Source organism: Lithobates pipiens, unplaced genomic scaffold, assembly GCF_037356315.1.
Source record: "Lithobates pipiens isolate NorthernLeopardFrog02 unplaced genomic scaffold, aLitPip1_a1.2 Scaffold_30, whole genome shotgun sequence".
Lineage (NCBI taxonomy): Eukaryota > Metazoa > Chordata > Amphibia > Anura > Ranidae > Lithobates > Lithobates pipiens.
The window spans coordinates 32,566,014-32,578,346 of NW_027507791.1; the positions used below are offsets into that span (position 1 = coordinate 32,566,014).

General features: G+C 45.4%; 1 protein-coding gene across 1 annotated transcript in view; it reads right to left on the bottom strand.

Moving 5' to 3' along the window:
* The window catches only part of PIAS3 (protein inhibitor of activated STAT 3), a gene marked incomplete at its 5' end in the record, with an annotated part of 19,770 nt that extends 7,650 nt beyond the window's left edge, over nt 1–12,120 (bottom strand). The window contains 10 exon segments of the mRNA XM_077463964.1: nt 1,759–1,927; nt 2,081–2,217; nt 2,322–2,482; nt 5,348–5,421; nt 5,527–5,632; nt 7,380–7,514; nt 7,600–7,690; nt 10,229–10,279; nt 10,734–10,818; nt 11,655–12,120. Coding sequence (XP_077320090.1) covers nt 1,759–1,927; nt 2,081–2,217; nt 2,322–2,482; nt 5,348–5,421; nt 5,527–5,632; nt 7,380–7,514; nt 7,600–7,690; nt 10,229–10,279; nt 10,734–10,818; nt 11,655–12,111 — 1,466 coding nt within the window.
* Between the last annotated feature and the right edge of the window lie 213 nt (nt 12,121–12,333).

The window sequence follows — 12,333 nt, forward strand, 5'->3', positions numbered from 1 at the left end:
AAGTGAAGTGTGGGAGGAAACTGGAGTATCCGGAGGAAACCCATGCAGGCAAAAATGGAGAACATGCAAACTGTATGCAGATATGGGATGTGAACCAGGGACCTCAGTGCTGCAAGGGAGTCATGCTCAGCACTAAATCACTGAGCTGCCATGATCCATGCAAAGAAAGTGGCAAGATATCCAGAGGATAACAGGAGAGGTCAGCTAGGGGAAAGGAGGAGGAAAAGAGGAAAGAGCAGTAAGGGAGATGATGGGGAGTAAGGGACAGAGAGAGGGAGGGAGGAAGAGGAGTAAGAGAGAGCGAGGAGGATGAGGGAGACGAGTAGTAAGGGAGATGATGGGGAGTAAGGGACAGAGAGGAGGGGGGGATGGGAAAGAGAGGAGTAGGAAAAGGAGTAGGGGAGAGTAAGGAGGATGAAGGAGATGAGTAGTAAGGGAGATGATGGGGAGTAAGGGACAGAGAGGAGGATGAGGGAGACGAGTAGTAAGGGAAATGGGGAGTTAGACAGAGAGAGGGTGGGGGGGGGGGGGGGGATGAGGGAGACGAGTAGTAAGGGAGATTATGCGGAGTAAGGGAGAGAGAGGGGGATGGGAAGAAGAAGAGTAAGGGAGAGCGAGGAGGATGAGGGAGACGAGTAGTAAGGGAGATGATGGGGAGTAAGAGACAGAGAGAGGGGGAGCGAGGAGGATGAGGGAGATGAGTAGTAAGGGAGATGATGGGGAGTAAGGGGCAGAGAGAGGGGGGGATGGGAGAGCGAGGAGGATGAGGGAGACGAGTAGTAAGGGAAATGGGGAGTAAGACAGAGAGAGGGTGGGAATGAGGGAGACAAGTAATAAGGGAGATGATGCGGAGTAAGGGACAAAGAGAGGGGGATGGGAAGAAGAGGAGTAAGGGAGAGCGAGGAGGATGAGGGAGACGAGTAGTAAGGGAGATGATGGGGAGTAAGAGACAGAGAGAGGGGGAGCGAGGAGGATGAGGGAGACGAGTAGTAAGAGAAATGGGGAGTAAGACAGAGAGAGGGTGGGGGGGGATGAGGGAAGACGAGTAGTAAGGGAGATGATGCGGAGTAAGGGACAGAGAGAGTGGGATGGGAGGAAGAGGAGTAAGGGAGAGCGAGGAGGATGAGGGAGACGAGTAGTAAGGGAGATGATGGGGAGTAAGGGACAGAGAGAGGGGGGGATGGGAGGAGTAAGGGAGAGCGAGGAGGATGAGGGAGACGAGTAGTAAGGGAAATGATGGGGAGTAAGGGACAGAGAGAGGGTGCTGGAGAAGGAAGAGGAGTAAGGGAGAGCGAGGAGGATGGGGGAGACGAGTAGTAAGGGAAATGATGGGGAGTAAGGGACAGAGAGAGAGGGGGGATGGGAAGAAGAGGAGTAAGGGAGAGCGAGGAGGATGAGGGAGATGAGTAGTAAGGGAAAGAGAGGGTGCTGGAGAAGGAAGAGGAGTAAGGGAGAGCGAGGAGGATGAGGGAGACGAGTAGTAAGGGACTGGAGAAGGACGAGGAGTAAGGGGCGTGTCCTGGACACAACATACTTCTGTATCATCTGGCCGGTGCGTCTCTGGAAACGTGCAAGTCGTTCGTTGACGAGCTTTTTGCGCGGTGCAGGCGGGACGGTCCCTTAACTTGTATCTCACCATCCTCCCCAATGACATTACACGTGGGAAGCCCCCCGAGGACCCGCCTGTGGAGGGAGATCTTGCACCTTTGTGGAGACATCTTACCAATGGAAGGATTTGGATCTTTGGCCAAGTCTTACCCTTTGGAGCCGATGGAAGGCATGATGGTGGAGGTGATGGGACAGGTCCTCTTGGCCGGGGGTTCGTCTTCATCGGACGAGCTGTCCAGGGTCAGGTCAATGACCTCCACCTTCTTCATGGTCTCGGTGTTGTGCTTGAAGTCGGGGCTGAGGCTGTAGAGCGCGCCGGCTGAAAGGGGGGGGAGGGGGAGGTCACAAGGTGTTCGGATAAATGACATTCAATGTATATTTATTATTATTAAAAGCAGGCTTTCAAATCCTTCCTGCATGCGAGTGGTCGGGGAACCCAAGCATCCTTTGGCTGAACGTAAATGGCACTTACCGTCGATGGTGCCATAAGTCTGCGTCTGGCACAGATCCTGCTTCTCCTTCTTGGGTTTCATGGGACACCAGGAACCGTCCTCCATGAACTGGATCTCGTCGCAGTCCGTGCAGGAGTTCAGGATCTCCATGAAGAGGCTGCGGGTGGGGGGAGGGGAAACAGGGAAACTCCGGCTCATAAATCCACTATAATCTCATCGATATCCTTCCTAAATCTTCGTATCTTTCTACATAGTGCTCACCCGTCGATGATTAACGTGTCGTACGGCGCCTTCTTGTCGCAGACGGGACAAGTCCAGGTCGGCTTCTTCTCGTTCATCTGCAGGTACAGCGCGGCATCGAAGCACTGGAGGTGAGTGCAGGTGATCGCCCGGCAGGGAACCGTCAGACGCATCTTACCCAACTACAGGGGAACCGAGACATGGAGACCTTCATAAAAAGGAGGGCCCATCTACGGAGACCCAAAATCTATCATTAACCCCCCCAAACACCCCCTATGGGGCAACAGTAGTTTTTACATTGCTGCTATGGACCTGAATTTTTGGCAATTGCTACAATTTTGATTTGGATAACAAAGTAATACAATGATCCTGGGTGGTGGGGACTAGGACTAGAGCTGCTGTGGGTGTCTCTTATGTGTCCAGTGAGTTCACTCCTTTTTATTAAAAAACAAAACCTAGTCCCCACCACCCAGAATCATTGTATTACTTTATCGAATACAAAGATCCTGGGTGGTGGGGACTAGGTTTTTTATATTTATTTTTAAATAAAAAGACCTAGTGCCCACCACCCAGGATCATTGTATTAGATAACAAAGTAATACAATGATTCTGGGTGGTGGGGACTAGGTTTTTTTATATTTATTTTTAAATAAAAAGACCTAGTGCCCACCACCCAGGATCAATGTATTAGATAACATAAAAAACCTAGTCCCCACCACTCAGGATCATTGTATTACTTTGTTATCTAATACACTACTCATGGGTGGTGGGGACTAGGTTTTTTTTTATTTATTTTAAATAAAAAGACCTAGTCCACACCACCCAGGATCATTGTATTACTTTATTTATTTATTTTTAAATAAAAAGACCTAGTCCACACCACCCAGGATCATTGTATTAGATAACAAAGTAATACAATGATCCTGGGTGGTGAGGACTAGGTTTTGTTTTTTTAAATAAAAAAAAAAAAAAGGAGTGAACTCACTGGACACATCAGACACACCCACAGCAGTTCTTACATTTCTGTTTTGGACCTGATTTGTCAATTGTTGCATCATTAATTTAGATAATAATCAGGTCCAAAAGCAGAAATGTAAGAACTGCTGTGGGTGTCTCTGATGTATCCAGTGAGTTCACTCCTTTTTATTTAAAAAAGAAAACAAAACAAAACCTAGTCCCCACCACCCAGGATCATTGTATTACTTTGTTCTCTAATACAATGATCCTGGGTGGTGGGGACTAGGTCTTTTTATTTAAAATAAATAAATAAATAAAAAAAAAACTAGTCCCCACTACCCAGGAGCAGTGTATTAGATAACAAAGTAATACAATGATCCTGGGTGGTGGGGACTAGGTTTTTTTTTTTTTTTTATAAAAAAGGAGTGAACTCACTGGACACACTGGAGACACCCACAGCAGCTCTTACATTTCTGCTTTGGGCCTGATTATTTATCTAAATTAATGATGCAACAATTGACAAATAATCAGGTCTAAAGCAGAAATATAAGAACTGCTGTGGGTGTGTCTGATGTGTCCGGTGAGTTCACTCCATTTATTTGAAGAAAAAAAAAAAAAAAAATCCCTAATCCCCACCACCCAGGATCATTGTATTTACTTTGATATCCACATTAATGATGCAGAAAATTGACAAAGTAATACAAAGATCCTGGCGGGGTGGGAACTATGCTTTTTTTTTTTTTCTTCTTATAAAAATTGAGTGAATTCAACGGACACGGAGATATCCACAGCAGTTCTTACATTACTTCTATGGACCAGATCAGTCGACAATTGCTACAATATTTGTTTAGATAACAAACTGATCCTGGGGGGGTGGGGACTAGGTTTTTTTTTTATTTATTTTTTTTATAAATAAATTAATGGAGTGGACTCACTGGACACAGAGACACCCACATCAGTTCTTACATTTCTGCTTTGGACCTGATTATTTGTTATCTAAATTAATGATGCAGCAATTAACAAATAATCAGGTCCAAAAGCAGAAATATACGAACTGCCGTGGGTGTCTGATGTATCTGTTGAGTTCAATCCATTTAATTTGAAAAAATAAATATAATAAAGAAAAAAACAAAAAAAAAAAAACAAACACACACCACACAGCCCTAGCCCCCACCACCCCGGATCATTGTATTACTTTGTTATCTAAATTAACGATGCAGTAATTGACAAAGTAATACAAGGATCCTGGGGGCAGGAACTAGGTTTTTTTTATTTTTATTTTTTTATAAAATTCAGTGAACTCAATGGACACATCAGAGATAGCCACAGCAGTTCTTACATTTCTGCTATGGACCGGATCATTCGACAATTGCTACAATATTAGTTTAGATAACAAACGAAGACTGGGTGGGGACTGTGCTTTTTTTTTTTTTTTTTTTTTTTTTTTAATAAATTCACTGAACTCACCAGACCCACATCAGAGACACCCACAGCAGTTTTACATTTTTTGCTATGGATCTTATTTTTTGCCATTTGCGAGATCATTAATTTAGACAGCAAAGTAATACATTGATCCTGGAGGGTGGGGACTAGGTTGTTGTTTTTGTTTTTTTGTTGTTTTTTTAAATAAAATTGAGTGAACTCATTGGACACATCAGAGACACCCACATAAGTTCTTACATTTCTGCTATGGACCTGATTATTTAGAAATGACTAGAGCATCAATTTAAACTAATACATTGATCCTCGGGGGTGGGGGCTAGGTTTTATTTTTTGTTTAACATAAATTGAGTGAACTCATCGGACACAGACACCCACAGCAGTTCTTACATCTCTGCTATGGACCCGATTATCTAAATTAATATTGTAGCAATTGCTGAATAAAGTAATACATTGATCCTGGGGGGTGGGGACTAGGTTTTTTTAATAAAATTGAGTGAACTCACCGGACACTCAATTACCCAAAACAGTTCTTACATTTCTGCTGTGGGACTAATTATTATTTAGCAATTGCTACATTATTTATTTGGATAACATTGATCCTGGAGGGTGGGGACTAGGTTTTTTTTTAATAAATTGATTCTACTTACCGGACACATCAGAGACACCCTCAGGCTGGTCGTGGCGATTTCGCTGTCAGGATCGGCTGTCAGTTTTTCTTTTACTGTTGTGGGACAAAAAGAAGGAAATCAAAAGCGTGAATCAGCAAAACACTAGTCAGAGGGGCGCGGTGTTCATTTTCAGGCAGAGAGAATTGTTCTAGACTCACTCAGCGCTCTGGAGTGGTCCGGGTTCCGGATGCCTTTGGCCCGCAGTTTTTGCAGCAGAGTGACCGATGTCAGCTGCTTCACCAGATACACCGAGAGGGAGTAATTCTGTCATATAGAGAGGGAATGGAAGCATTAATGAAATTATTATTAGAAATAATACAAAAATTTATAGTAAAAACAACAATAAGGTTTAATTTCATGAATTATTACTATTATTATTATTATTATTATTATTATTAATAATAAAAAATGTATAATATTATTATAATTTTTATTATAAAACTAATGATATTATCATTAGTTTTATAATAAAAATAAAAAATATAAGTTTAATATCATTCATTTTATAAATACAAATTATTATTAATAATAATGATGTTTAATATCATTTGTTTAATACAAATGATTATTATTATTAACAAATTATTAATACGTTTATTATTAATAATAATGATGTTGTTTAATATCATTCGTTTTATAATAATACAAATTCTTATTATTAATAATGATGTTTAATATCATTTGTTTTATAAATATTAAACATTATTCTTCATTTTTTATTATCATTAATTTTATTAAAATAATAATAACATTCGTTTTATAAATAAAAATTATTATTAATAATAATACCAACAACAATTAGTTTTATAAATAATACAAATTATTATTAATAACAAATTATTATAATACAATTATTAATAATAATGATGTTGTTTAATATCATTTGTTTTATAATACAAATTATTATTATTAATAATGATGTTTAATATCATTCGTTTTATAAATATTAAACATTATTCTTCATTTTTTATCATTTATTAATAAAAATAATAATAACAACAACAACACTAGTTTTATAAATAAAAATGATTATTAAGAATAATAATAATAACAATAATCATTCGTTTTATAAATAAAAATGATTAATAATAATGATGTTTAATATCATTCGTTTTATAAATATTAAACATTATTCTTCATTTTTTATCATTAATTTTATTAATTAAAAAAAAAAAAAAAATAATAATAATAACAACAACAACAACACTAGTTTTATAAATAAAAATGATTATTAAGAATAATAATAATACCAACAATAATCATTCGTTTTATAAATAAAAATTATTAATAATAATGATGATGTTTAATATAATTTGTTTTATAAATACAATAATTAATAACAAATTATTATTAATAATAAAGTTATTAATAATAATGATGTTTTATATCATTAGTTTTCATAATAATACAAATTATTATTAATAATGATGTTTAATATCATTAGTTTTATAAATATTAAACATTATTATTCATTGTTTATCAAAATAATAATAAAAAATAATAATAACACTAGTTTTACAAATAATAAAAATGAATAATAATACCAACAACAATCATTCGTTTTATAAATAAAAATTATTATTAATAACGATGTTTAATATCATTCGATTTATAAATATTAAACATTATTATTATTAATTTTAAAAATAATAAATAATAATAACACTAGTTTTATAAATAATAAAAATGATTATTAATAATAATACCAACAACAATCATTCGTTTTATAAATAAAAATTATTATTAATGATGTTTAAGATCATTAGTTTTATAAATAATAAAAAAATAATAATATTAAAATTATTACAAAATAAAAAAAGTAGAATAGTAATAATAAAAGAAAAATATTAACAATAATAAGATTTTCTTAAAGTGATTTTAAGTGTCATTTTCTCATCAGTAGTGTCTCCAAGAGACAGAAGAACTCCATTGGTGGGGGGGAGGGGTTTAATTTTCCAGCTCTACCAATTCAGGGTGGAGTGACCCTTTAAGCAGGTGGAGGACACCTTACCCTGCCGAACTCGGAGGACCAGTTGACCACGATGCTGTTGGCCGCGGTGGAAGAGAGGCGGATCAGCGGTGAGATGTTGATGGGTCTACTCGGCCGTTTGGGCTCTACGCCGTTCTTGGTGGGAGGAAGGTAACCCTGTAGGGAAGGGAGAGCTCTGGTGAACATCTTCTGGGGTAGGAAGCTCGGGAGAGAGGAGATCCGGAGTGACCGCGTAACTTACCGGCAGCGGGCAAAGCTTGCCGTTGACCTTCACAAACAGGTTGGGGGGGAAATAGTCCTCCTGGGGGCAGCTGGTCTCACAAAGACAGAACCTGGACACAAGAGAGGGGTGTCAGGAACCAAAACATAAAAAAAATAAATAAAAAAAAATAAAAAAAAGGAGCTTCAGTCCCAAAACCTGGTTATACTGTCTGGTAGGGTCCCAAGCCCTCCTCCATAGGGGGTACATGGTTTGCATACGCTGCACTGATGATGGCCAACAAGCCTGAAACAGTAATAAATGGCCCTCCCACACGATCTGCACTGTACACCAGTCGTGTATCTGGCCAATGGGGTGTAAAGGATTGGATTTGCATGGCTCCTCCCACTGTCCTGAAATGAGGAATAATCCTCACATTTTTGGGATAAGACATGTGATCACCTTCTCCACCAAGAAGGATTTACTAAGACATTGCCCCCCCCCCCCTTCACATTCATATCCAAAAGTCTCCATGTCCTGGAAAATCCCCGTATTATTTCTATTATGTGTACCTTCTATGACTATCAGCTCCCCCTTTTGGCCGAAATGTGGTATTTTCCTGAGATACTGCAATCAGGTAAACACCGCTCTGGCCACTAGATGGTGCTGACAGTGCGATAGATTTAGGCCAGGCGTCTCCCAACTACGGCCCGCAGCTTATGAGCATAGTCTGAGAAACCAGATCTGTTGGTTATCTGCTGATGGGGACCCTGACGCTAGCGGGGACTCGGATTGGGGACCCCCTAGCGCAAGGTGTGGGGGGGGGGCTTGGAAGGGGGACCCCCGATGCAAGCGGGGTAAGTGAATGTGGGGGTGGGGCAGAGGAAAGGTGGGCGTTCCTAAAAAATTACGAAGGGAAGGCTAGGCTGGGGAACCCTAACGCAAGCGGGGACTTCGACGGGAACCTTGAGGATTCGGACCCTGGCGCGAGTGGCGGGGGGCTCTGACGGGGAACCTGGCGCAAGCAGAGATTTGGACCATAATGCAAGCGGGGGTGCGGGAGGAGGACCCCGGCACAAGCGGGGGGGGGGTAACGGGACGGGACCCCGGCGCAAGCGGTGGGGGGGGGGTGGGTGACGGGACCCCGGCGCAAGCGGGGGGGGGGGGGGAGGAGGACCCCGGCGCTAGCGGGAGGAGGACCCCGTCGCAAGCGGGGGTAGCGGGAGGAGGAACCCGGCGCAATCGGGGGTAGCGGGAGGAGGACCCCGGCGCAATCGGGGGTAGCGGGAGGAGGACCCCGGCGCAATCGGGGGTAGCGGGAGGAGGACCCCGGCGCAAGCGGGGGTAGCGGGAGGAGGACCCCGGCGCAAGCGGGGGTAGCGGGAGGAGGAACCCGGGGCAAGCGGGGGTAAGTGAATGTGGGGCAGAGGAAAGGTGGGTATTCCTAAAATTATGGATGAAGGGGGGGGGGGCTAGGATGGGGAACCCTGGCGCAAGCGATGATTTAGACCTTAGCGCAAGCGGGGGTAGCGGGAGGAGGAACCCGGCGCAATCGGGGGTATCGGGATGAGGACCCCGGCGCAATCGGGGGTAGCGGGAGGAGGACCCCGGCGCAATCGGGGGTAGCGGGAGGAGGACCCCGGCGCAATCGGGGGTAGCGGGAGGAGGACCCCGGCGCAATCGGGGGTAGCGGGAGGAGGACCTCGGCGCAAGCGGGGGTAGCGGGAGGAGGAACCCGGCGCAAGCGGGGGTAGCGGGAGGAGGAACCCGGCGCAAGCGGGGGTAAGTGAATGTGGGGCAGAGGAAAGGTGGGTATTCCTAAAATTATGGATGAAGGGGGGGGGGGGGCTAGGATGGGGAACCCTGGCGCAAGCGATGATTTAGACCTTAGCGCAAGCGGGGGTAGCGGGAGGAGGAACCCGGCGCAATCGGGGGTATCGGGATGAGGACCCCGGCGCAATCGGGGGTAGCGGGAGGAGGACCCCGGCGCAATCGGGGGTAGCGGGAGGAGGACCCCGGCGCAATCGGGGGTAGCGGGAGGAGGACCTCGGCGCAAGCGGGGGTAGCGGGAGGAGGAACCCGGCGCAAGCGGGGGTAGCGGGAGGAGGAACCCGGCGCAAGCGGGGGTAAGTGAATGTGGGGCAGAGGAAAGGTGGGTATTCCTAAAATTATGGATGAAGGGGGGGGGGGGGGCTAGGATGGGGAACCCTGGCGCAAGCGATGATTTAGACCTTAGCGCAAGCGGGGGCTCTGATGGGGAGCCTGCCGCAAGCAGGGATTTGGAGCACCATGCAAGCGGGGGCTCTGACGGGGAGCTCGGATAGGGTGAGGTTTGTAGCCCATTATAATCTAGAACAATAAAAAAAAAAAAAAGGTAAGTGAATAGGGGGAGGGGCAGAGGAAAGGTGGGTGTTCCCAAATTATAAAGGGGAGGCTAGGACGGGTAACCCTGACGCAAGCGGGGACTTGGACGGGAACCCTGGCGCAACCTGAGGCCAGCGGGGGAGCAGGACCCTGGCGCCAGCGGGGGCTCGGATGGGGGGGGGATCTTGGACTTGGCGATAGGTTTGTAGCCCTTTATAATCTAGAACAATATAAAAAAAAAAGGTAAGTGAATAGGGGGAGGGGCAGAGGAAAGTTGGGTGTTCCCAAATTATGAAGGAAGGATTACCTGAGCTGAACCTGTACTGTGTAATCGCACTTCGCTCCCGGCAATATATCCCTGCAAATGGAAAAAATAAAAAACACACTACAAATCAAAACCAGTTCAATTCAACATTTTCACAGATATACAATATGTTAAAATGAATTTAATATGGGGGAGGGGTTACATATATAAAAAAAAAAAATAATAATAATAATAATAAAGAAAAAAAAAAAATCACCGTGAGGAGGTCTTATGCAGCCACAAGTATTGATCGCCGTTTTGACTGCAATATGGTTATCGCCATCTAGTGGTCATAATGCAGTTTTTTCCAGAAATATCTCAATATAACTAAAATACCACATTGTGGCCACTAGATGGAGCCAAACATTACAGCAAATATTATTACAAATCAAGACGGCGATCATTTGTGGTGTCTGACCCCCGATGTATCTCGGTATATTTTTAATCAAGGTGAGGTTTTGATTTATCTGCTTCCCCCCCCTTCTACGTTCCCCATCAATGAACTGACCTGGAAGTGAGGATCTGATGGACCTGCTGGGGGGTTAATGCGAAGCTGAAATGGGCCTCTTCAAACCTCTGGGTGTTGGTTGATGCTGGAAGGAGACAGAGATGGTTAGAGTCAGGTGAGGCGTCGCCAAGAAAGGATCTGAGCACAGGGATGGTGGGAACCCCTCATAATGGGCACAGCGGGTGTACAGACCCGGGAACTCAGCACAGGGATGGTGGGAACCCCTCATAATGGGCACAGCGGGCGTACAGACCCGGGAACTCAGCACAGGGATGGTGGGAACCCCTCATAATGGGCACAGCGGGTGTAAAGACCCGGGAACTCAGCACAGGGATGGTGGGAACTCCTCATAATGGGCACAGCGGGCGTACAGACCCGGGAACTCAGCACAGGGATGGTGGGAACCCCTCATAATGGGCACAGCGGGTGTACAGACCCGGGAACTCAGCACAGTGATGGTGGGAACCCCTCATAATGGGCACAGCGGGTGTACAGACCCGGGAACTCGGCACAGGGATGGTGGGAACCCCTCATAATGGGCACAGCGGGTGTACAGACCCGGGAACTCGGCACAGGGATGGTGGGAACCCCTCATAATGGGCACAGCGGGTGTACAGACCCGGGAACTCAGCACAGGGATGGTGGGAACCCCTCATAATGGGCACAGCGGGTGTACAGACCCGGGAACTCAGCACAGGGATGGTGGGAACCCCTCATAATGGGCACAGCGGGTGTACAGACCCGGGAACTCAGCACAGGGATGGTGGGAACCCCTCATAATGGGCACAGCGGGTGTACAGACCCGGGAACTCGGCACAGGGATGGTGGGAACCCCTCATAATGGGCACAGCGGGTGTACAGACCCGGGAACTCGGCACAGGGATGGTGGGAACCCCTCCTCATCGCTCGCTCCTCACTCACCCAGTGTGGTGGGCTTGATGAGTTCATCGTACACGTCGTAGAAGGGGAGCCTCTTCATCTTGACGTCGGGGTGGACGGGGAGGATGGGCGGGGAGAGGTGCTGGATGTCCGGCTCTTGTTTCGGGCTCAGCATGGGCAGAGGCGGCAGCATGGAGGAGGGGACGCCGGCCGCCATGGCGCTGTTGTCGTAGCCCAGGTGGCACAGCGACCCTTGCGCCAAGGAGGCGGTGTTGGGCAAGGCCCCGGCCTGCACGTGCAGCATGGTCAGGTCCGCGCTGTTGAGGATCTTCCGCGGATATCTCCTCCGGTAGAGCTCTTTGATCTTCATCGGGCTGCTCGGGGTGGAGCCAGATTTTACCGGGAGGAAAGCCTTGGCGAGAAGCTCCGGCTCGCAGCGACTTTCGTCGGTGTCGGTAAAGTCCAGGAAATACTGCAGCGCTGAGTCTCTGAAGCTCATAACCAGGTGCTGCAAGAGAAGAGAGACAAAAACGGGGGGCGTTACTAACGGTAACCTGAAGACAGCAACAATGTATCACAGTCTGCGCTCAGATTGTCACGTGATCTACACAGTGTGACCCTTGTACCCGCCCCTTTCAGTAGAGATCACATGACCAAATGCCACGGCCTTCAGACAGGGAGTCAGAAAACATAACACTGAAACCCGATCCATATCTAGTGG